The sequence below is a fragment of the Python bivittatus genome, unplaced genomic scaffold (genome assembly GCF_059951505.1).
Source record: "Python bivittatus isolate LINGU-HERP-01145 unplaced genomic scaffold, Pbiv_v1 ctg000070_np1212, whole genome shotgun sequence".
Classification (NCBI taxonomy): domain Eukaryota; kingdom Metazoa; phylum Chordata; class Lepidosauria; order Squamata; family Pythonidae; genus Python; species Python bivittatus.
In genome coordinates, this window is record NW_028277034.1 from 21,127,888 (window position 1) to 21,154,957 (window position 27,070).

Genomic DNA, 27,070 nt, shown 5'->3' on the forward strand with positions numbered 1-27,070 from the left:
TATTGTTAAATAACTAGCAGAATATCTTCCTGATGGCTAGAAATTTAACAAGTATTGTATCTCATTTCTTGATTTGTATAAACACTAACCACAGGCTAGTCTCATGTAGTGATGAACTGTGGCATAGACTTTTAAGGATTAGAAATTACTTTATTTGAAGAATTGAATTGGCCTCTCTTATGTCTTCTGGAATTCTGGAGAGGACTGTCGCAGTACATCTTTGAATATAGAAAGTAAGTGATTCTCCTCTTAAGTTGTATAGTCTCAAGTAGTTGGCAGAGATACTGAGTTCCAGAGAACAACATTCAGTGGTAAAGATCTCATCCCTAGAAAAGCATTTCTTCCAGTTTCTTTTCTGAGGTACTGCTTTCAACTCATTTTCACAATCTTAACAATTCCTGTCTGAAATACTATGCAGTTAAGGCTTCCAACATTTCAGCTGTACAGTAGTCAATATATAGCCAGTGGCTGGAAGACAATCTCAAAGACAACTGTCACAATCTGTTGGCTACAAATATTGATGAAGCAACTGTAGCAAGACATTTGCAGTATATAAAATCTGATTTTGTAGCCATTGCTGTTCAGGATAGAGGTACTAGATATAAGGATCAGTAGTTTGAGTATAAGGTAGTTTGCTATGACCACATCTGCTTTGAATATTGTACTGCACCATTAGAATTTTTCACGGAAAACTGGATTTGAGATTGTATAATACATTTACAAAAATAATATATATTTTAATCCCAATTAATTATAAACACATTTTATAACTGTGTTATAAATGGACATATCTTGTCCATTTTATAAGGTTTTTTTTTTCATCCTAGCGTTTTTCCCGCATGTGCAGGGCCCACTTTTTTGGGGGGGAATCACACAGTCTCCTGGAGCCTTAACCACTAGACCAAAGTAGCTCTCTTGTTCATTTTATAAGTATTCTGAAGAAAAATGAACTTGTGCATGCTATGTGAACTTGTACATGCTACATGTACTAATAAAATGCTGGTTTTACAAAAAAGATATTCTGCAAATTTTATCTTGTTACTTGTTCCTATTTCATATATCCTTTAACAAATACCATTTTACAGATATCCAGGATAGAATATGTACCCTGTTACTCAATGAGAAGGTGTCCATGAATTTCCTTGTCAAAGCTTATTGCCCTGAAACTCGTTTGCCTAAGGGAATATTTAAGGCTGCAGATACCAAGTTAGGTGATGAAAAACTCTACAGGGCTTAGGTTAGCTCTTTGGGAAATGAATCTTAAAAAATTGAGCTATATATCTCTCAGTTCATTGCACCTTTGTCAAGATGAATGAAAAAAATATATTGCTGACATAGATAAGAGAGAGTGAACAAAATGGAAAAGTGCATGATAGCAACTAGGAGGAAAATACTGATTCAATTTTGGTTCAGGAAAAGCTGTTGTCTTATGCTGAAATTGGGATCGCTAGAGATTTTATTTTATCTCTCATTCTCCCTGTTTTCTCTGATGTTGATGGAATTAAAAGATGGGCAACTCAAACTCTTGTCAAGCATATTCTTCCTACTACCTTAACTATATTTTGTGCCCTACTTGTTAGCTGAATTGTTACAGCAGTGTAGAAGTTTAAATTATGTATTTTATGTAATATATGATATATAATATATGATAGGTATATGTTAAATATGTTCAGAAGAAAAATATCCTTCTATTTTAATTTGTATCTTACAATGTTTATCCATATAGAATTTGCTATATATAAGACAATAGTTAATCAGTAAGAATATTACAGTGAAACAGAGAGCTAGTATTACTTGATATCAACTCAGTATTGGACAAATAACAGATCATTGGAAAGCTATATGCCTGGAAACCTTTCTTACAGAATGATATACATTCTAATACCCAATGACAGGACAGAATTTGCTTCTCATGAATTTTTAATTTTTTAGAATTGTCCTGCCCACAAAGACCCCTTCATGGATCACTGCCTTGTCGTGGCAAAGGGGCTTGCATAACTCAGTGAAGCCATGAGCTATACCGTGCAGGGCCACCCAAGACGGACAGGTCATGACAGAGAGTTCTGACAAAATGTGGTCCGCTGGAGAAGGAAATGGCAACCCACTCCAGTATCCTTGCCAAGAAAACCCCATGGACAATGTTAAAAGGCTAAAAGATATGACGCCGGAAGATGAGCCCCTCAGGTCGGAAGGTGTCCAACATGCTACTGGGGAAGAGCGGAGGGCAATTCCAAGTAGCTCCAGAAAGAGTGAAGCGGCTGGGCCAAAGCCGAAAGGACGTTCAGCTGTGGATGTATCTGGAAGCGAAAAGAAGGTCCGATGCTGTAAAGAACAATATTGTATAGGTACCTGGAATGTAAGATCTATGAACCAAGGCAAGCTGGATGTGGTCAAACATGAGATGACAAGATTGAACATCGACATCTTGGGAATCAGCGAACTGAAATGGACGGGAATGGGTGAATTTAATTCGGGTGACCATTATATCTACTACTGTGGGCAAGAAACTCTTAGAAGAAATGGAGTTGCACTCATAGTCAATAAGAGAGTGGGAAAGGCAGTAATGGGGTACAACCTCAAAAACGACAGAATGATCTCAGTGCGTATCCAAGGCAAACCATTCAATATCACAGTCATCCAAGTCTATGCCCCAACCACTGATGCTGAAGAAGCTGAAGTTGACCACTTCTATGAAGACCTACAACACCTTCTAGAACTAGCACCAAAAAGATGTCCTTTTCATCATAGGGGATTGGAATGCTAAAGTAGGAAGTCAAGGAGTAATCGGAATAACAGGCAAGTTTGGCCTTGGAGTACAAAATGAAGCAGGGCAAAGGCTAATAGAGTTCTGTCAAGAGAACAAGCTAGTCATAGCAAACACTCTTTTCCAACAACACAAGAGACGACTCTACACATGGACATCACCAGATGGTCAATACCGAAACCAGATTGATTATATACTTTGCAGCCAAAGATGGAGAAGCTCTATACAGACAGCAAAAACAAGACCAGGAGCTGACTGTGGCTCAGATCATGAGCTTCTTACTGCAAAGTTTAGGCTTAAATTGAAGAATGTAGGGAAAACCACTAGACCACTCAGGTATGACTTAGATCATATTCCTTGTGAGTACACAGTGAAGGTGATGAATAGATTTAGAGGATTAGATTTGGTAGACAGAGTGCCTGAAGAACTATGGACGGAGGTTCGTAACATTGTACAGGAGGCAACAACTAAAACCATCCCAAAGAAAAAGAAATGCAAGAAAGCAAAATGGCTGTCTGATGAGGCTTTACAAATAGCTGTGGAAAGAAGGAATGCGAAAAGCAAGGCTGAAAGGGAAAGATATAAGCAACTGAATGCAGATTTCCAGAGAATAGCAAGGAGAGATAAGAAGGCCTTCTTAAATGAACAATGCAAAGAAATTGAGGAAAACAATAGAATGGGGAAGACTAGAGATCTCTACAAGAAAATTGGAGATATGAAAGGAACGTTTAGTGCAAAGATGGGCATGATAAAAGACAAAAAAGGCAGGGACCTAACAGAAGCAGAAGAGATTAAGAAGAGGTGGCAAGAATACACAGAAGAACTATACAAGAAAGATCTTAATGTCCCCGATGTCCACGCTGGTGTGATCACTGACCTTGAGCCAGACATCCTAGAGAGTGAAGTCAAGTGGGCCTTAGGAAGCATTGCTAACAACAAAGCTAGTGGAGATGACAGTATTCCAGATGAGTTATTTAAAATACTAAAAGACGATGGTGTTAAAGTGCTGCACTCAATATGCCAGCAAGTGTGGAAAACGCAACAGTGGCCACGGGATTGGAAAAGGTCAGTTTATGTTCCAATTCCAAAGAAGGGCAATGCCAAAGAATGCTCAAACTATCGCACAATTGCACTCATTTCACATGCTAGCAAGGTTACGCTCAAAATCCTACAAGCTAGGCTTCAGCAATACATGAACCGAGAACTACCGGATGTACAAGCTGGGTTTCGAAGAGGCAGAGGAACTAGAGATCAAATCGCCAACATTCGCTGGATCATGGAGAAAGCACGAGAGTTCCAGAAAAATATCTACTTCTGCTTCATTGACTATGCAAAAGCCTTTGATTGTGTGGATCACAACAAACTGTGGCAAATTCTTAAAGAGATGGGAGTACCAGACCACCTTACCTGTCTCCTGAGAAATCTGTATGCGGGCCTAGAAGCAACAGTTAGAACCAGTCATGGAACAACCGATTGGTTCAAAATAGGGAAAGGTGTACGACAAGGCTGTATACTGTCACCCTGCTTATTTAACCTATATGCAGAATACATCATGAGAAATGCCAGGCTGGAAGAATCACAAGCCCGAATTAAGATTGCAGGGAGAATCATCAATAACCTCAGATATGCAGACGATACCACCCTAATGGCAGAAAGTGAAGAAGAACTAAAGAGCCTCCTGATGAGGGTGAAAGAGGAGAGTGTGAAAGCTGGCTTGAAACCCAACATTAAAAAAACTAAGATCATGGCATTTGGACCCATCAATTCCTGGCAAATAGAAGGGGTAGCAATGGAAGCAGTAACAGACTTCATTTATTTGGGCTCCAAGATCACCGCAGACGGAGACTGCAGCCATGAAATTAAAAGACGCTTGCTCCTTGGGAGGAAAGCTATGGCAAACCTAGATAGCATATTAAAAAGCAGAGACGTCACCTTGCCGACAAAGATCCGCATAGTCAAAGCTATGGTTTTTCCAGTAGTAATGTATGGCTGTGAGAGCTGGACCATAAAGAAGGCTGAGCGCCGACGAATTGATGCCTTTGAACTGTGGTGCTGGAGAAGACTCTTGAGAGTCCCCTGGACTGCTAGGAGGTCAAACCAGTCAATCTTAAAGGAAATCAACCCTGATTGCTCATTGGAAGGATCGATAATGAAGCTCAAGCTCAGATACTTTGGTCACCTAATGCGAAGAGAGATCTCTTTGGAGAAGACCCTGATGCTGGGAAAGATTGAAGGCAAAAGGAGAAGAGGACGGCAGAGGATGAGATGGTTAGATGGCATCACTGAAGCAATGAGCATAAAACTGAGCAAACTCAAGGAGGCAGTGAAGGACAGGAAGGCCTGGCGCAATATGGTTCATGGGGTCACGAAGAGTCGGACACGACTTAACGACTAAACAACAACAACAACAGCCCACAAAGAAATTAGCAGTCCAAGGATGATAATAGCAAAGGTATCCATGGTGACCTTGATAGTGAAAGACTTAGTTCAGAGCAGTCAAAGGTTCAAGATCCATAAAGTTCCTTACTAATGGTCAGGATTCTGTGACAGGAACACAATGTATAACAAATTTAGCAAGATGTAAACTTTAAAGATTTACACATTAAAATTGTTCTAACTGTTCTGTTTTTAAAAGGTGTTGTTAGGCATGGACAAAGACTTGAAGTTAGCAGGAAGGCAGAAATGCTTTGGGCATGAGAATTTATGCAAGGCCAGGCTATCACAAAAGTAGTTCCTATGCCTGGTTTTTCTCAGACAGAAAGTGTATATTGGAACTTAAAGAATATATAGTATGTATACTAGATGCTTGGATCTCTATCTGAGCACTGATGGGGCTAGTCAGCTCTTGACTGTAAAAACTGAGGTATTCTGGAGTAGCAACATATGAGGGTGTCCTGCCTAACATGCTGTAACACAACCTGATGTTTTTTTGTATCTGTCTGGCTTTGGTGTCACAGTAACAATGTGCTTGCAGATTAGGTGCTCAGTATCCGTAGATGAAATGTCAGCAGCAACAGTAGGTCATGTTGTGCTATGCCTCTAATGCTAAGATCTGGTTCCTCTGAATCAGATTTGCCTCAACCTCTTCCTCCTTTTTCCTTTGCTGTATAATAAAAATCTAATAATTATGTTGCACCTCATAAGAATCCCAACAAATACCACCAATCATATGGGCAGTGCCTTGGCCATGAAATGTTGTCAGTTTTACTTTAAGGGTAAATACAATTGGACCTAACCAAATGGATTACAGTAATATTAAAATGAATCCCCTGTTTGCCCTACATCTTATGTCAGTATAGGACAAGATGCACATAAGCAGATGTGGAAATGTGGCTGGCTGATGCATGTTATAGGGCATTTTCCAGCCCAAATGCTTCTAGAATTGAAAATTGATTTATTTTGAGATAATTCTAAATGTATAAGAAAATAATATTTAGGTGTTCAGTCTAAACAGTGATATTTATTTATTTATTTATTTATTTATTTATTTATTTATTTATTTATTTGAATATTTTTATTCTGCCAAAAACACATGGACTTCTGGTAGCTTACAACATATCCATGAAACCCATAAACCCACACCATTAAAACCAGACTGAATTATACTAATTCAATCTAACTGCTTTATATGGATACTGTGATAATTACATATATTTACAATTACTCTGCAAACTTCTATATATTAAGGGGGAAATGTATAGCAAATTTAGCAAGATATAAACATTAAATATTTACAAATTAAAACAATTCCAACTGTTCTGTTTTTTAAAAGGTAACTTTTGAAATACATAAACAGAACCTTTCTCGGATGTTCAGGGAATATGAAGAGAAAGGAGATGAAGGCTGCAATGTTGGTCCATCATCCATTCTTAGAACTGTCTCAGGTGTTAGTAAAGATGCTGAAGTTACAGAGAAGCTCCATCATCTTGAAATAAAAGAAATTGATATTTCTACAGCTGATGTTAACAACAGTAGCATGAAAAACAGGGTTTTGAGAGATGAAAGTAGATTATCTGATTCTGAAGAACACAGTAATTCAGAAACAAGGAAAGAAAAAACCAATATAGAAAATGCTCAGAAAACTCCTGATTTAAATAAAGCACCTGGTTTAGATCTTCCTCTACAAGCTCCAGTGACAAAACAGAGTTCAGAATCTACTGCTGAAATTACTGGAATAAACCATGAGGAAAAAGAAGTAACTGCCACTGATGCACAATTACCTTTAGAAAACGTTGCTGAAGAAACACTAGAAAGCCCAGAAATTTTAGAAAATGTAACACCAGAAGTATATGTGGAAGAGGATGAAGATTTTGTTGATTTAAAAGAGGAGACTAATCTGGCACTTACATCAGAAGAATGTGCTCCAAAACCCATTGAGGAACATGCTGCTTCTTCAAAAGGACCTGTTTCAATAGATGTACCTAAAATTGTTGAAGGATCAGCGGAAACAGAACAGCAGGATTGCTTGCCAGAAATCAGTGGTCCTGAAATAAACAGAGCTCAGTCAAACTCAGACACTGAGAATAACATTGATGACAAAAATACTAATCAACCTGAAACCAAGACAATTGTAGATAACACGCAACCACAGACTTCAGAAACATTAATTGCTTCAGATAAGAAAATTGCCAGACTTGATGTTTCCAGCATTGCATCAGATACTGAAAGATTAGAATTAAAACCCCATGCAAATCCAGAAGTAAATCAGCCTCCTGGAACCATTCCTGAGGTAGGTTTTGCATTTTGCATCCTATCTATTTAAGTAATTTAAAAATGTTTACCAGCTAGCATAATTGTGTGTGTGTGTGTGTGTGTGAGAGAGAGAGAGAGAGAGAGAATGTCTAACTTTTTATTGCAATTATAGTTAATAATGCTAATAGATTTGTAAAGTGATCTAGATCAGTTAGGTGGTTTAACTGCAAATATTATACACCTGAGAATAAAGTGTCACATAATTTTCTGTATAATTTTTTAAAAATAATTTAAAGCTAGAATGTATTTAAGATGTGCATCACTTATGCATTATTCCTAATTAAAGTGATGTACCTAAGTGCTTCCCTCCTGCAGAAATACCTTCCAATGGATAACCATCAAGTTACATCACACTTCCTCAAAGGAGGAAAATCACAGGCAGCAGCAATATATGCACCCTATGTGGTAAGGTCTAGCTGCTGCTTATTCTTACCTTGGCTGGCAGAGATGGTGGCATAGTTGCTAAGTAGTATATAGAATTGGTATAATTGCTTGCCATTTTATAAGCATAATCCTCAAATAATCATGACTTTGTAAAATTAGTATCAACTATATCATACCTTTTAGACTAAGAACAGCTTTTCCTGGAATTAGATACTTGCTAAGGCTGAGATGATATTTTCAATTTGATCTTCAGCTTGACTTACATATATATATATATATTGTTTGCAAAGACATCTAGGCAATATGATTCATCGGATCAAAATGTAGTAACTGCTGCAGATGGGCAGAGAAGGGATTCTAGATCTACCATGTTCCGTATCCCTGAATTCCGATGGTCTCAAATGCATCAGCGCTTGCTTACAGATCTGCTCTTTTCAATAGAAACAGATGTACAGATGTGGAGAAGGTAATGTCATCTATGAAATCTTAGGCAGTTTACATAGGATAAGCAAAATCTGTAAAACTATATCCTAATTAGAAAAAATAAGTTGAATTATATTTTAAATGGTTAAACTGTAAAATATAACTGAGTTGTCAAACTTGAATTGGAGCCTTGCATGACTAAGTTGCATATTAGCATCTTTTGAAATGCTGCTCATGCCAATTTGCTTTTTTTTTTTTTAAGTGTCCCTCGGTTGAATTCTGTTTTCTTATAGTACAAGGATTGTTTAGGATCAAGAACTGCATTGCATAAAAAGTATACTCTTTCTACATGTTTTTTTTCCCCTTGTGGTTTTGCTTGACTTGAACAGAAAAATAATGCCTCTCCAAAACCAAGCCAACTCTGTAAGCTGTTTTTTCTTTCAACCTGTTCTACCGCTCTGGTGCTTTACTGAAACTCTGTGGTTGCTTTTTTAAAATAAGCTTCAGCAGCATTCAGAATTACTAAAAAGAAGTTGCCTTCTACAAGAGGTTCCCTTGAGCATAAGGGTGTTATCTAAAAAGCAGAATCAAATATTAGAAAATGATTTTGTGCAGTATAGGAATGAACAGAAAGGATTATTGCCTAACTGTCCAATTTCAACTTACCCAGCTCATCAGTTTTAGTCTATCGATCAACCAAATTGAAAATGTACTAAAGCACATATGCAATGAATACTTTGGTGAAAGCCCAAGCAATAGAAGGAACCTATTGCATTTATTTGTTGTAACAGGAATTGAATTTCTTAATGCTTTCTATTTTTAAAATTCTTTTTTGCTTAGAAAGAGAAGTGTGCGACATCTTTGTAAGATACAAGTTTCCTCTTATGAGACCTGAATTCAGATCTTGTTTATATTTCAAGGGAAATTTATTCTGATGATTTATACAGTGTCTTTTGCTGCATTAGATAAGCAGAGTTCATAATAATAAATAATTATTCACCACACACTTAGGCACAGTTTCCAGTCTGTGTTCTGGAGAGGATTAGAAGGATAAGGAGAGGGCATTTTCAGGTCAAGATGAAGGTGTATTGGCAGTTTAGGATGCTGATATGTGATTCTTGGCTGCAGGAGAAATTTTTGGTTGATGTAAGTAAATAATACTGCAATAAATAAGTACTTTATAACACTGCAACAGAAATTACATGTAACCTGTGTATTTTATTTTGGAGCAGTCATTCTACCAAGACTGTGATGGACTTTGTGAATAGCAGTGATAATGTCATCTTTGTACATAACACAATTCATCTCATCTCTCAAGTGATGGATAATATGATTATGGCTTGCGGTGGCATATTACCTTTGCTTTCGGCTGCTACATCTGCTACAGTAAGAAATTCAGTTTCCAATACATAAGTGTGGCTTTGTGTGCCTTTCTTTGTGCATTGAATTATACTAAACTAAGAATTATGCTCAGGTATGTTCGCTTATGGCTCTGCTGGGAGAGAGAAGGGGAATTGTTCTGTGAGCTAGCACTAAAAAGCTGAATTATATGATATGGACTTCATTTTGCCTTGTTTCACATTGTGTCAAAAGGGATAAATGACAATACTCTCTCTGATCCGATGTAAGTTAATTGAAGATGAGATACTTGGAATAAGTCTCTTTCCTTCCCTTCCTTGCCCAAATGTGCTCTCCTTCTTAATCTGATGTTCTGTGGTATCACCAGGGGCATATGTAAGGAGGGCAAAAGAGCAAGATGGCAGTTGCAAGCATGTGATTGAAGCACTGGCCATTTGTATTTGCATAATATCAACTGATAACATCAGCCTGTGCATATTGCTGCTTCCAAGACTAGGAAACAATTTTTGAATGGGTTACCAGAGGGAAGTGGTATCCTATTTGTGTGTTCTGTACTTCTAATTATTTTGCTGTGAAAGTCTCATCATAAATGCAACTTTTGCTTTGCTCATGAAGTCTACCATAGAAGAAAGTAATTTGGAGCATTTCATAATTAGTTTAAGGCATGATTCACCAATTTTTTTGGTCTAGATTGCCAGTTAAGCAATAATATACAGTATTATACAGCTTCTTCATGCACCTTTACCCTCATATGTTATCCCTTTCCCTCATTCTCAAAAGTCCTATAGGGACACCATGACTTTAATGTAGTTCCTTTTCCTATATATAACAGGACATCATGACTGTCAGCTCAAAACAATAGAAACAACAAGCATATGTGATGTGCTGTAACAAATTTCTTTTCTGGGGAATAGGCAATCACTGTAGGAATTCAGAGGGTTTTGGAAGTGGCTGACATGAAACTTTTGTATCCAGAAGAAGGTTAAAGGGAACAAGATTATCACTGTGCTGTTGTTATGTTTCCATAACCATTTTTTATTTCCCAAGAATGTGTTGATCCTTGTTCACTGAACTACCCATTTTTTGGGAAATTACAACCAGGTTCTCACCTATAGGCGCCCCATATTTTGTGCAATTTTGCTCTCACATTTGTCCATTTTATTTCAGACCTTTCTCTGTAGTACTTTAAAGTTTGTTTTTTATGGTATCTGAATAATCAAGTTTAGTTAATGTTATACCTATTTCATAGAACCAGTTGTGGATTTATTTGAAACAGTACTCTTTTATATTATTTATTAGAACAAAATACTCTGTTTTTAACTATGAAATATTAAGATTACAGCAACTTTAAAAAAATCAGTACAACAGAAAAAATATAGGTAGACAACATCAATTAAGCATTGGGAAAAGAAGCAGTTAACTGTAAAAATACTAAGAATTATTAACATCTTTAGTTGACTTTTAGCAGAATATGCACCAAATGAATATGAGCAAATATGTTACTGTTGAACAATTCTCCTCAGTCATTATCTACCTAATTTCTTAAAATGGGGAAATTAGAGAAGGCATCCTGTTCCATTAATAATTACTTGGAACCAATGTTCATTATGCATATTGTCATTATATCTTAGATTGTTGGACAAATAAGTTGAGACATTTCAAACATCAATTCCATGTATACAGGTAGTCGTCATTTAGCAACCATAACTGGGACCAGCAACTTGGTGACTAAGTGATGTGGCTGCTAAGTGGAAAATCACATGACCATGACTGCTTACAATTTTACTTCGGGTTTCCTTTCCCCCCTACTCCCCATCCTTTGGAATGCTCACATCAGTGCTGGGATAATTAGCAAGAAGAGAATTAATGTTTGTATTTACATTTGTTGGAGAGGAAGGAATTACAAGAAAATAAGCAGGCACACAATGGGGAATACACATTGAAAGGAATGCACTAGCCTGGCTGTTTTCCTAGTGCGCTTGGGGCTCCAAGCCCCAAGTTACTTAGGAGGCAAACAAAAGCCAAAGGTGTGAAAGTGATTAAAGTCTTATCAGTTACAGGCAGCAGCTACCAGCCAGCTAATTAAGGTCACAGAGCTGAGCTTGTTAACTTGTGGTTAGCACCTTTTGAGAATGCTGCACTGTGGAGAAAAGCAGCTGTGGAAGAGATTGCTTGTTTAGGCAATCTCTCTGCTCTGCGAGGCGGGGAGAGAAGAAAAAATAGGACAACACGCACTAACTGACTGTAATGGCGAACAAGTAACAGAGATGCTGCAGAGGTCATAAATGTGGTCATTGGTTGCAAAGGTACTTTTTCATTATCGTTGTAACTTCAAGTGGTTGCTGCCTGAGGCAGTCACTGAGTGAGGTCTATTTGTACACACATCCAGAATACACATTGGATTATGGTAATTTAGGAAAGTACATGGAAATAAAAAATGTTTTCAATTTTCTAGCATGAACTGGAAAGCATTGAGCCAACTCAAGGACTGTCAGTGGAAGCTTCCGTAACATTCCTTCAAAGGTTAATTAGCCTTGTGGATGTATTAATCTTTGCAAGTTCCCTTGGATTTACTGAAATTGAGTCAGAGAAAAATATGTCATCTGGTGGAATTTTACGACAGTGTCTTCGACTTGGTAAGTAAATAGTTGTCTAGCATTGAAATGTTTTGAGTCTTAGATAAATTATCTTAAATATATTCAAACCTGTCATCAAACTTACCATGCCCCTCTTCCTATCCAGAGATTTGGAGGCCATTTATAAAAAAAGGCTAATTGGAGAAAGAAGCATCATCTAAACTTAAATAAATTCCAAATTCTTTATTTTGAGACTATAGTATGATTTGAAACCAAAGGCAAGAGAGATGATAATAGGGTGATTTAGTTTAGATTTTTATGCAAATTTAAAGACGTCAACCTATGGTCCGTAAAATCTAATATATGCAAGCACACACATACATAAGGATCCAGGAACTCTTAATTAGAATTATATATTATCTCATCTTATGATGAAGGTTTACAGAATATGGGTAAAACATTTTGGTTCATTCTATGGATAAGATTATTAAATGTGTTTTCCAGTGGAGGAAAATCGGAGGAAATTGGCATAGTGATCACTTCTTCCACATTATATTTAAGAATGACAAGATAATATGCATGTTAGGCTTAATCCAGATTAACCTTGTATAGCCAGAAAGGACTAAGATCCAACAAATAGGCGGGTAGGAAGGGGAGGGGAGTGGAGAGGGAGGGAGGCAGGCAGGCAGGCAGGCGAGGCAATTTTTCAGAAATTCTCCCTATAGGCTTCAATGTTACCATCTCCCATTCTGTGTTAAAGAATTCTCCAAACATTGGTAGAAGTTTTATAATAGGCATAATGTCCTACAGAGTGGAAAAGAAATTATTTCTTCTTTCTAGAAGGAATTGGAAATTCTTGAATCTTATGTGCAAAACATTCTAGAATAGCCAATCACAATGTTCTAGGGATGTTTCATGTATTTCTGCAGGTAGATGGTTCAGAGTCATGTCATGCTCTAGATGCTTCATGACAATATTATGTCTATAACATCAGAAACTGCTTTTGGCCTGAACAATCCAGTCCAAAAATAGATGATTCCACCTTGGAATATTGTGGAGGTAAATGGGGCATTTCTGGAATCATTTTGCAGCAACACTGAATGTTTGGCGCATCTCACTGTGATTAAAAAAAAAGAAAAGTGAAATGTCACACAAACTGAAAAATATTAAAATATCTCAATAAATTTTTTTTTTTTTTTTAAAAACCCTTAATTGTCCTTTGGATTATAAACCAAATACTACTTGTTATGAGTTGTATGCCTTTATCTTTAGGTTAGTTACGTTTACTTGTGGGTTGCAGTCCCTAAAATATATCCTTTCATTTTAGTATGCGCAGTAGCTGTCAGAAATTGTTTGGAATGTCAGCAGCAGCATGTATTAATGAAGGCTGGTGGAGAAAATGTTAAGCATCAGAAAACAATACAAAGCCTTATAGCAGCAGGAAGGACTGGAGCAAAGGCAAGTGTTTTTTTTAAATCAATGCAGGCAAATGTTGATTTTTTTCTCTATAACCTGATGAAAAAGTTTATGTGGCTTTTTTATACTAAGTAGTCATTAGAGACACAAGTATGGTTCTTTAATTACATGAACATTTATGGTAAGTTGTATATATAACAGTTCCATATACAAATGCTGTCACTTTTCAGGAAGAAAGATGTACTAAATATAAGTCCTAAATACTTCTAGCTATTTTCCACAGTTTTATTTTATATTTCAAACCCTGTATAAATGTTTTCAAAACCTATGATGCAACTGATTTTTCATCAGGTATAGATGTGATAGTTTTACAGTGCTTTTCAAAATTAAAAAAAATACTCTGTTTTCTTTTGAACAGAGTCCAGTGGATATTGTGACTGGAGGGATTTCTCCAATAAGAGATATTGACAGACTTCTACAGGATATGGATATTAATCGGCTCCGTGCAGTGGTATTCAGAGATATAGTGAGTAAATTTTCCTACTTAACTGCTTTTTTTTTTTTTAAAAAAGTATAGTTATTAACCTTATGTAGCATCCCATGGTACCAAAATCTAAGTGTGTCTACAAGAATTGTAAAATACTCTGTGAATAGCAAATCAGGAATTGGGGTCATATGAAAGGCTTAAGATCATATTAACAGTTGTTCCTGCAGGTGGTTTCAATTTTATAAATACTACTCTTTCTTTGTTTCTTGGAATGTGAATGTATTAAAGAGTTATATAGCCAGAATGTTTTCACTGTGTTCCTAGAGTAGTTCAACCATCAGTTCAGCCCAAGCTCTTTCCATTTACTCAACAGGACTGAAATAAGTCCAAATAATTTATAGCATGTAGCCAGACATATCAATAAAATGGGATAGAAGAATTCTGAAGGTGCAGATTTTTTACTCATTCATATATAAAACTAGAATAATATCCAATACCTAGATTAGAATTTTTCTTCATGGGGGGAAGTCTTCTGTGTAACAGAACATTCAAAATTATGAAACAAAATGTTCTGCTACTTTATCTACATATGCTATTAGCAAAGATCAGGATTTTGTGCGCACAAAATATAAATAATAATAAAATGAATAAAATGCAGAGCCAATTGGTCTAGTGGTTAAGGCTCCAGGCTAGAAACCATGAGACTGTGAGTTCTACTCCCATCTTAGGGGTGAAATCTGGCTGGGTGACTTTGAGCCAGTCATTCTCTCTCAGCCCACAATGTCAGGCTTGGGTGACAAGCCGGTCGGTCAGTTCCTCTCACAGCCAATGGATAAACATTCAGTTAATCCAAAAAAAAATGGACCCTCCGTCTGCATAAAAACGCTAAGAAGGAAAAAAATTAAATTAATAAAATGCGGAGTGTTCTAGACATACTTCAGCAGATTATAAAAGTGCTCCTCTAAACTCCACTGCTATCAATGATGTGGCATCATGTTCTTCTGAAGAATCTAGGGACGTCTCTACTTATTTTTGGCAGCAGCCCTGAATAAAGAGTCTTCTGTGCTTACATACTCATGCTAAGGCATTGTGGGGAGCTCTTTGAAACAGATGCAGTAAGCTGTTTTAAAGATATGCGGCACCCTGATGTCTTGAGCAGCAGATTTGAAGGGATATTTTGCTTTCCAAAGCATCACTCTAAGTGATTCACACAGCCCTAATAAATAAATCCCAGTAGAATTTTTTTCTGTAGTTTACTTGAGGAAATTATTTTGTGGCAGTTGTGTGTAATATAGGCCATAGTGTAATATGATAAAATAATTGTTTTGTTTTTTCAGGAGGACAGTAAGCAGGCACAGTTCTTGGCTTTGGCTGTAGTATATTTTATCTCTGTACTCATGGTATCAAAATACAGAGATATCTTGGAACCGCAGGATGAACGGAGACAAGTTCAACCTGCTCAGTCACCCAAAATAGGTTAGTAATTTAGGCTACTTACCTGGAAATAAGAATTATTTATCAGAGTGGGAAAGCCGTAAAATTAAAAATCTCAGCAACTTTAAGACATGTGACTTCAATTCCTAGAATTCTTAGCATTTGCCGAGCTAAGTGGAGAATACAAACTGGGAGTTGAAGTCCACACATCTTAAACTTGCTGAGGTTGGGAAATTCTGTTATAAATCATGGACTGGGAACAGGCCATGTAGATCATGTACTGCAAACTACTGTTCAGTAAATACATCCAAATTACAGCATATGTTTGACAGATTTATAGGATTGTGCTATTCATTTATATTATTTGGGTGCATAATGGTGAATATTTTTTATTTTTAGATTAGGTTCTATTCAAAATAATCTTTGTCAACATTCTGGATAATTCACTGACTTGTTCACATGGCCTATGATACCAGTTTTGATTATGAAAAATTAGATTAATAACAGACACGTTCATATAATGTATACTTTAAAATATATGAATTGAAGGATTTATTACATTTAATCTGCTGCTTGAAAATTTATGTTATTTTTTTTTTCCTGATTACTACTTTTAAATATGGAGGTAGTTTACTAGCCCTGAGCGGTTCTTGGAACCAATCATTAAAAATTTATTTTTCAAAACAAGATTTGCTTACTGCCCAGAACATTATTTTTTAATATTTAGTTAGTTTTATATAAGCTTAATAGGTAAAAAAAATCATATTAATAATAAACATAAAATAGGATTAATGTCCTTCAGAAGTTAATTGGATGATACTTTATGTTAATACATTGATATAAATTAAAATAACATTTTAAGAAAGGCCGTCTAAGTCCAAATGCAACAATGTATTTAGCTGAGGGATAAATTGATCATGTCAAATAAATAAATAGCTGGGAATAGAGAAGTTTGTGCATTGATTTACTAATAGGTAAAGAGTCCTGCCGTTTTTGCTTGTATGACTTGTACTGATTGGAAAGTTCAAAGTTGCAAAGTTCCAGATAACTACTTTATGGCAGGAAAGAGATATAGAGGCCATCTACTTTCTTTCTAGATAGGTTGGTTCTACTGGAAATTAACATTAAAAGAATAGCAAAATTGGACTGGATCTGGAGCTAGTTTCCACCAGCAACAGCAGGCCATGATATTCTATACATTATAACCTTATTTGTTTTCTGGATTCACTATGTTCTTGTTTGACAAGCTGTAGTCTGTCTACCCAACCAGTTCCTTTTCAGCCCTAATATCTGATGACTAAGTGAAAAGACCTCATAAGTACTATAAATACATTGCAAGTTTAATTAGTCTAGCATAGAATCAAATTAGCATTCTCAGTTATGGTAACCTCTAGTATTGTCTCTATGATGAATTAAGAATGGGAAATTTTAAGAGTACGTATTCATTTTAATTTATATTAAGACAGCATTTCTTTATAAAATGATCTTATTACTTTTAAGGTAATTCTGATATTTTATACTATGCCTTATATATCTCTCAAGATGAGGAAAAACGACCTGAAACTATTAGCACTTTAAGTCGGGAACCTGCTGAGGAGTCAGAAAGTGTGATGTCTCCGCAAAGAAGGGATTCAGGAATTGAGGAGGAAGCACGTTCTGGATCAGGACCCAATTCTGAGGTGGTTATTGAACCAGAAAAACAGAGTATAAGTACTGGTCCAGATGCAATCAGTGAAATATTGTGTACACTTTCTTCAGAAGTTAATATATCTCAAGAAAACAGAAATGAAGTACATAGTGAGGTAGACGGTAAAATTGCATCTTCTGTGCAAACTGCAAAAAACGTCAATGTGAAAGACATCCTAAGAAGTTTGGTCAGTGCTCCTGCAGATGGGGCCACTGTGGACCCTACTGTTCTTCCACCTGTCTTTCTTGGAGTCCTTGGTGATGGGGCTGCTGCACAACCAATACAATTTCAGTCTTTTGACAGGTAAGGATGATTAAACCTTGATCTATATAAAATGGTTTATAAAATAAGATTTTTTAAAAGAATTCTTTTAGTATTTTACTTAAAAATGCATACATGTAAGTATAATTCTGCTCTGAATAAATCTAAAAGTATAATAATGTAAAGATAAAACACATAAAAGTGTTTTAAAGTATGACATTAATTTGAAATATGTGTTGCATGGTGAAAACTATTTAAAAAATAATTTTAGAATCCAAATCTCCAAGGTATACTTAAGAAACAATTGATTTGACAACTTTTAAGTAAAACAATAAGAAGAATAACATGGTAAAATCAGTTGGATTGAGATTCATATTGTGATGTTGAATGCAAATAATTTAGCCATGGTGGTAAAAAGTTGAGCTAGAGAAAATAAACGTTTTAAAAAAGCAAGCTTTTTTAGATCAAAAAAGGGAAAGTCAGCATCAGTTCCTTTTTTTTCAGGATTGCTTTGTGATGTGTTGAAAACTTTTTGCATTGCAGAGAACAAGTACACAACATAAAAGCATAAGTTAAAATATGTATTGTTGCTGTTTTAAGGGGACAAAATAATGGACATGAAGGATAGTATAGTTTCTTTCTGCGAGACTGACAGAAATGAATTAGTTTTGATGCCTCATGGCAAGGCGCGTACTTTCATAACTTTTTTTAAATAATAGAGTATTATTGAAACATATATAGTTAGTAAGGAAGAACTGCAAGAGCAGGAATTTCATAAGAAGGTGTATGCATCCCTGGGTCGGAAACTTTCCATATGATGAATAGTTATATTAGTCAGGTGAATTTTAATGCCCCTTAGAGCTATACCATAGCCTAGACATTCTGTTTAATGTTTAGTGTATATTTTTAGTTAGCATCTAAGACTGTTAATTCCTTAAGCCTCTTTGCCACCTCATATAGTCTGTGGTTTGTATTAATAAGTTAATGTAATAGATAAGTTACTATTGTATTGTCTCAGTGACTAAATATAATGAATTTACTGTTCTACAGGCAGTGTTTGTGAAAGAAAAAAAATGAACATAAAACAAAAATATCTTTGCATGACTGAATTTTTTTTTTAATGCTTCATTTCTCTATTTTATTCTATTCATTCAAGCTAAAATCAGCCACCTTTAGGTTCCATTTAAATAAACTATATCTATATGGCTTTGTATTGGTATATGATTTTGCTTACTAAACTTTTAAATTTACAATTATTAGGCAGGTTAGAGAAAGTGATCAAAAATAATTTGAATGCATTTGTGAATACAGAATATAATGTTGCTGTATTAAAGGGACAAAAACTAAAACCAGTATTCGTAAAATTTTCTAGTGGTCTAAAGACTTTAACATGTGGTGAAACCTTGTCCCATCTTCTGCTCCCATTTTATTCCAGATTATATATAAGTGTGCTATAGTTTTGGGATGACTGTGGATAGAATGGGTTATAACCTGTTGTTCAGGAAACGAGCTACATTTTAAAAAGGTTTTTATCTCCAGAGACACTACGATACTAACATTACAGTTTGAAACTTGGCGCAAGCTGGCCTCAGGATGCTCTAAGGAACTTAGTGTGCCTGGTTTATATTTAATGTAAAGTATATTTAATTGTCTATTGTGGAACACAGGGCTTTGTGAATTAATTTTTGGGGTTGGGGGGAAAAGACACCTTATTAACAGTTTTTCCTATGTAGCCAGTTTTACAGAAAAGTATCTCTGGGAATTTCAAAGCATCTCTCTGATCCTACATTTATCTCAGGAATGTTGTGTCAGAAATCAAAACTCTCCTCATATTTTAAGGATTATCAACTTTTCAGCTATAGCTGGAGAGTATACAGTAACAGCTACGTGAGTGAGACCTAGCTGAAAGGCTGCCAGGTTGTGGATTTTTGCAAACAAGAAGGTGATGTGTGCTCATTCCCATACCCAAAGCTACTCTTTTATCTTACATGGAGATTCAATCTGGTGATTAGTGGGTGCCAGGGATTTATCTTGATAAAAGTTCAAGGCCTGGTCTGGTTTTTTCATTAAGGAAGTAGAAACACTGAATTGGCAGACTGTTTGCAATATTTATTCTCTATAATCTTCCTGGAGCAAAAATAGTACTTTATTTTTTTTTATTATAAAAATGTTGGAAACTATCTAAAGTTCTGATGAATAAAATATATTAAATTAAGCAAAAAATTATCTGTGGTTTAGCTATTAAAAATCCGATATTGCGTTTTTCAGTAAAAGTAAAAGATGAGTAATAGAAATAGTTGTTCTTTGCAGTAAAAACTAGTTTTGAAGGCAAACATTTTCCTATTTTAAGGTATTTTAGGTTTTTGTAATGTAATGTAATGCATGTATGTAATGTAATGTAATGCATGTATGTTAACATGCATATCCATTTATCCTTATAATACATGAAATCATTCAGTCTCAAATATTTAAATTAATTGAATTATGAGAATGTATTTTTGTTATTTCAATAGTCATCAGTTTTGGGTTGGAGAAACAGATAAATAATGTAGACGCTGCAAATGTTTTAATCATTGGCTTAAAAATGTATTGAATTGTTTAGTTTTAAAATAATTTTAGAGACCTATACAAAGGAGGCACCATTATTTTTTTAATTAGTAAAGTAATAATCAATCCATCTCATATTATTGCATCTGTTTTCTTCAATTCTTAGGAACTGAATTAATTTTCAGTACAGTATTGATCTTGCACCTTCAAACAGGCTAGCCTCAAAATGAAATTACCTATTCCAGGAATGACTTCAACTGTTACATATATCATGCAAACACAGATATATACACAGAGTCACTTTTTTAATGTAATCATAATGTGTATTAGATTTTTGTATGTAACAGGCACAGAAAGATGTAACTTCTGTAAGAATTTTTCAGAGCAAAGTAAAAGGTCAAATTCCAGGGGCTCTTTAATCAATAACCCATGCAAATTTATGCAGAACTGTTTCTCTGTGTTTTGTCTCTAAGTTTCACCTGTACCCTGAGGACTCTTTTAGACCCTATGGATATGTGGTTTACGATGCCTGTGTCATATTGCCTCTCACCGCTGGATGCTCGCACTAAAAAGGGTTTTTCTGTCTCCTGTATTCATCAATATGGAGGGATATCCTTCAAATTCATATTGTATATCAATTGCTTCCCAAGTAGTTGGACTGACATACTGGTTTTCATTACAAGGAATTTTGAAGCAGTCTACAAAAGAGCTGTTTCTCTCATACAGTGATGCTTAAAGGTTTGTAAACCCTTTTGAATTCTCAATATTTCTGCATAGATATGACCTAAAGCATGATGTGTTCTCCACACAAGTCCTAAAACTAGATAAAGAGAACCCAATTAAACAAATGTATCAAAAGCATTATACTTGTTCATTGATTTATTGAGCAAAATTATCCAAAGCTACATATTTGTGTGTGGCAAAAGTACGTGAACCTTTGCTTTCAGTAACTGGTTTATCCCCTTTGGGCAGCAATAACTGCAAATAAATGTTTCCAGTAGCTGTTGATCAGTCCTGCTTGGCTTGGAGGAATTTTATCCCTTTTCTCCTTACAGAACAGTTTTAACTCAGGGATGTTGCTGGGCTTCCTTGCATTAACTGCCTGCTTCAGGTCCTTCACCAACATTTCTATAGGATTAAGGTCAGGAGTTTGACTTGGCCTTTCCAAATGTTAACTTTCTTCTCTTCTAACCATTCTTTGGTCATGTGATTGTGTATTTTGGGTCCTTGTCTTGCTGCATGACCCACTTTCTCTTGAGCTTCAGTTCACAGTCAGATACCCTGACATTGTCCAGTAGAATTTGCTGGCCCAATTCAGGATTCATAATTCCATCAATGATGGCAAGCTGTCCTGGTCCAGAGGCAGCAAAGCAGGCCCAAACCATGATACTGCCACCACCATGTTTCACAGATGGGATAAAGTTCTTATGCTAGAATGCAGTGTTTGCCGTTTGCCAAACTTAACATTTTTCATTCAAGCCCAAAAGTTCTATTTTGGTCTAATCCATCCACACTACATTCATCAAATAGCCTTCTGGCTTATCCACGTGGTCTTTTGCAAACCATAGATAAGCAGCATCTTTTTGGAGAGTAGTGGTTTTCTCCTTGCAATCCTGACATGCACTCCATTGTTGTTCAGTGTTCTGATAGTAGTCTCGTGAACACTGGCATTCACCAATGCAAGAGAGGCCTTTAGTTCCTTAAACTAAAGTTAAAATTCCTTAAACTCCTGGGGTTCTTTGAGATTTTATACCTTGCTTTTGGTGTGATCTTGGTTGGTCAGCCACTATTGGGAAGGGCAACAGTGGTGTTGAATTGCCTCCATTTGTATATCATCTGCTTGACAGTGGACTGGCAGAGTCCAAACACTTTGGAAATAGTTTTGTAACCTTTTCCAGCCTGGTCAACAACTGTTTTTCAGAGGTCTTTAGAAATCTCCTTTGTTTGAAATATGACAAACTTCCACATCCCTGTGTTGTGAAGATCAGACTTTGATAGTGAATATCCAGAATTCTGTTTTTTAAATAAGGCAGGATCTCCCACACTCACACCTAATTATCATCCCATTGATCAAAACACCTGACTCTAATTTCCCCTTGATATGAATTGATAATCCTAGAGGTTCACATACTTTTGCCACACACAAATGTGTGGCTTTGGATCATTTTCCTCAATAAATCAGTGAACAAGTGTAATGTTTTTTATTTAATTGGGTTCTCCTTATCTAGTATTGGGGCTTGTGTGGAGAACAGATCATGTTTTAGGTCATATTTATGCAGAAATACTGAAAATTCAAAAAGGTTCACGAACTTAAGCACCACTGTATATGCTTTGTTTTTATCTTTTTAATATTTTTTCTCTGCTACTTTTCTTTACTTTTTCCCTTGATTTTTTTTTTTTTTTTTGGTGGATGCATGTGATAGATGCACTTTCTCACTAGTAAATAACCTAGAAGAATTGCTTTAAAAATGCTTCTAATTTCTTGGCAATTGTTTTCTTTCCTTTTCCTTGTCATTAAATAAGTAAACACAGTAGCTGTAACTTTGCAATTCTAGTTTCAACATATTGATCTAGGTCAAAATTGGATAAAGCAATAGATGTATGAAGTTGGGGCTGATTGATCGTATCTTTAGTCAAAGAGAAAGCAATCTTAATTTGAACCTTAATTTGTTAAAGTATAAGAAAATCTCAAATTGTAAACACAAGGGTGCTTCTTTAGGGGGACCTATCTCCTGTGTACCTGCTGAATCAAGTATCAGGTTACATTTTTCCAATAAAACATAGATAGCTCTGTATAATCTCATTTCATTTTATGTTGATAGAAGAAAAGCAAGTTTGTAGTCACTGTTCATTTTACACTACTGGAGTCAAAAGCTGATGTGGATAGTGCAGTAAATGAAATGAAACCACTAGCATTTTCAGAATCAGTATAGGTGTGAAAAGTGGCTAGACTGGTAAGATAACCATGCCATGTATCATGAAAACATGGAGAGACACAGCACAAGGTCTGCTGGTCCTGATTTTCTGGGTCATGTATTGGGTCTCTTGAATAATATTCATAGCTTATTTTCAAATGAATTGTTAACTTGAGGATTATACCAGTTGCTATGATCACATTTTCCTTTTCTGTGTACTAGTAATACATTAAATTGCACTATGTTATATCCAAGACTTTTATTTAATACGTGTTACCTCAGAAATCACCTGTTGGGCAATAAAAAGTGCTGCTTATTTCTATACATGTTTATTCAGAAGTCCCATTGAATTCAATATAATTTATTCCCAGATAAGTAAATATAGGAGTCATCTATCAAAGGGAATGAGCAAGTTGCATTATTATCTTTTTAATATAAAATTATATCATTTTAAAATAGAAACCGTTCCATTAAAATCATACTGATATATGATATTGAATTCAGTGTGACTGAGTAAAATTGTTTCAGAACAATATATTCAGAGTGTTACAATATATTTGTTTGGAAAAATTGTTTGTTGTATATACATTAAAAATCTACCTGTCATCTGTAATTTTTATGTAAACAAAATGCTAGACCAAATTGGCATTTTGTCTGATCCACCAGAGTGGGTCTTCTGTTTTGCTATTATGTTAACATACCCAAATACCATTCTGTCATCCTGATTCCATCAAAAAGACAACAGCACTTTTAAGTTTATATACGTCAGAAATCAGAATCAGTTTGTTAGCTGATAGGAAGTTTTTAGCTGGTGTAAGTGATAGTACTTGAAGAACAAATTCCAGATCCAGTAATAACACTGAGAATAAATTGCTTAATAGTGGGTTTATATCTGTTATTAATGAACAACTACTTGAATCCTGATGCTAGCTAGAGCTGTCAGGGTCCCCACATATTCCTATTCTCACCTGCATACATATATCTCTTACAAACATAAACCAACAAATTCACTTCTTTCCATTCATGCCTCACATCTACAAATGCATACAGTTTCTTTCAATAGGATGAAAAAAGAAGCATTTTTCTTTCAGTGAAGGATCGTAACACTTCTGCATCCTTGCTACCAATGAATGATACAGGATGCATGGCAAGGTTTAGTGATAATTGACAGTCATAATGTGATATTAAAAAGCATGAACGTATATCCACAATATCTCAACTCTTGGCTTTTTATATGAGATAGCAAAACTGTAATTTTTCTATGTATATCATACCTAATAGTATTCCTGTCCATTTAAAATTAAATTTTATTCAAGTACTTAAGCACACACTTAAAATCAGTAGTATCTAATCTTAAATTGTTATTTAAGCTCAGAATCAAAGTCCACATCCTGATAATATTTATTTCTAACCTAATTCAGTTTTTTTGTGAAAGGTTATGTGCATGTGAAAAAAATCTACAGTTTTAGCTTAATTCCTTGATTTGGGGCTCAGGTGGCTTTTGCTTCATATTTTAGTGTATAGTTAACATTAGCAGTCACCCTTGTAATGATTCAATGCACACTATCACATCTATAGTGAATACCTATTCATAGTGCTCAGAATATCTAATTAATCAAGCCTGGTTTAGTTACAGTAATCAATGGAACTTAAAATGGGAAGAAATAAAGAAATCTTTTTAATAAATTTATAAAGTGCTAGAAAGTTTTTACATTATATACCTGAATTTGGAGTCAGTGTTATCATGTTTTATTTAGAAACTACATACTTTTAATGCTATTAAGGGAATACGTTCAACCAATACTTAACAGTACTGTCAACAGAATATGTGATTAAATAAATTGAATGTTGAAGACTTTTGGCTTATAGTTAACACCAGGCAATTAAAAAGAAGCACTGCTTTGGGAGTGCATAATATATATCAGCTGTATTCCTTAGCTCATTAGCTGGCGTTTTGTATGTTTATGGAGCTAACTTGCAATTAAAAGTGTCCTTACTGTATGGTTAACTGGGTATTTTAGATGTTTGGAATAAAACATTACTATTTAATTGAAACTGGTTTGTCACAATTATTCTTTCTAATACATGTCTGAAACATGGATTATATTCAGTTTTGAATAATTTAGGGTATTCAGGTTAGAGCACTGATTTCACAGGTCATTTCTATAATAACTTACTTACAAACTTAAAAACATATTATTGGTCCAGTTTAATTTTGAACTTCTCTTTAAACAGTCTTCAATTTATTTAAACTCTTGAGCAAACATCTACTATATTTTAAGCATATTGATTCCAGTGATGACTGCTTTGTCTGAAAACCCTTTTGTAGTTTTTGATAAAAATAATACATGTAAAATGTTGATATAGGAGAACTGTGTTAGTCTATAGAGGCCAAAATCAGAATGTGTCTCCCAGTACCTTTGAAGACTAGAACATTTTATTATAAGGCATAAAAAATTGGTATCCTTAAAACATGTACTTAAGATTTTCATAATTCTGATAAAAGAGGTAATATCCAAATTTCAAACTTGATTAGTTTGCATAAGTCTGTTCGTTATATATTTTAAATATATATTTTTCCATTCTTAAGCATATCAAATATGCTCTGTAACATACTTCTTTTTTGTCATAGGAGTGTGGTTGTGGCACCAAAGAAGTCAATGGGTTCATCTGCAGCTACAATTAATGTGCCCACAAATGCTGTTAGCGTGGTTTCTTCTTCGGATTCTTCACAAGCTGCAGATGTAACTGGAGGTTCTCCAAGTAAGTGAAGGAATGGAGATAAGTAGTGCAAAATAAAATAACAAAGCACTATACTATATATTTGTAATTCAACTGCTGAGATACCATATACAACCCCACTGAAAACAAAAAAAAAATTGAATTTCTTTGGCTAAGAAATACTCAGAAGGAACCTAAGCACTGATCTTTACTCTCTTTTTTAATTTCACTTTTTATTGATTATAAATTTGGCTCTTAAAATACTTTTGCACAATATAGGAAAGTAAGGATTATGTCCCCATTTTAATTGCTGATATTACTGGGAAGATTGTTACATGGGCTTCAAGTTTTAAGATGCAGAACTTTGAGCCTACCCCTCTTCTCCATATAAATAAGTTTTTAGCAATACATGTGACATGAGAATATTCATTTGTGCTCCTGGGTCTTCCTTAAGTGTATAATATGCAAATATTCTGCCTTGGACTATAAACATTTTACCTCCTAGCAGAATTTCACACTTTATAATAGAAAATGCAAAAACATCAGTAGTCACCTGTTAGTTCTCCAATACAATTGATACTGTAAACAAAGCTGAAAAGGTGTTTTTGGGGGGGGTTTGGGTTGTTTTTTTTTTTTTTTTTGGTATAAGATCTGTTCTGGTGATTTAGTGAAAAGAAGGAAAGAAATATTTTGTATGAAACCTTGGTCTTGTAGCATTAGGAAAATCTTCAGAAGTGATTCTCTAGAGATCATTTTACCTACCCATTGTTATTCTTTGTGCATTGATTATTTAAATACCTTCATTCAAATATTGAGATGAAATTCATGCAGATTTGAAATAGGAAATAATCTTGCACAGAGGCTATTTATGATATTTCTTCTACCAAACCAGATTTATGTTACAGTCCTAAACCAACAGATAACTAAAGAAAAATAAAATGCATGGAATTTTAAAATTTGTAATAAGAGAGTTAATTCACTCTTATTTTTTAAAAAAATAGCTGTTAACTTAATAATCTTTACTGATAATAATACAAAAGATAGACAGCTTCTAAAAGCTTTATTAAAAGAAGCTTCAAAATGATATTGGGATACTTCAGGTAAAGCCTGAGTTGTCACTTGTTATTACTGACATACCAAACTGTATTCAGACTTTTGGCATTATCCATTATATTTGATTGTTGCTTCTCCAGTTCAGTATTTCGTACCTACCGGGGGGCTGTATACATACAAGACACCAAGCCATGGCTTGATTAACTATGGTTAATTGAATGAGCCATATTAGGCTAGGTTTACCTAACACGCTTTGACATAACCTGTATTTTATGAGAAATATCATCCAAA

General features: G+C 35.1%; 1 protein-coding gene across 3 annotated transcripts in view; it reads left to right on the forward strand.

Moving 5' to 3' along the window:
* Window positions 1–27,070, forward strand: part of LRBA (LPS responsive beige-like anchor protein) — a 427,822-nt gene that overhangs the window by 99,665 nt on the left and 301,087 nt on the right. For all 3 annotated transcript variants that reach the window (XM_088132764.1, XM_088132766.1, XM_088132765.1), the window contains exons 23-31: window positions 6,537–7,493; window positions 8,191–8,366; window positions 9,556–9,709; window positions 12,138–12,318; window positions 13,586–13,716; window positions 14,093–14,200; window positions 15,499–15,637; window positions 17,138–17,585; window positions 25,638–25,768. In XM_088132764.1, coding sequence (XP_087988890.1) covers window positions 6,537–7,493; window positions 8,191–8,366; window positions 9,556–9,709; window positions 12,138–12,318; window positions 13,586–13,716; window positions 14,093–14,200; window positions 15,499–15,637; window positions 17,138–17,585; window positions 25,638–25,768 — 2,425 coding nt within the window. The remainder of the gene's footprint in view (window positions 1–6,536; window positions 7,494–8,190; window positions 8,367–9,555; window positions 9,710–12,137; window positions 12,319–13,585; window positions 13,717–14,092; window positions 14,201–15,498; window positions 15,638–17,137; window positions 17,586–25,637; window positions 25,769–27,070) is intronic.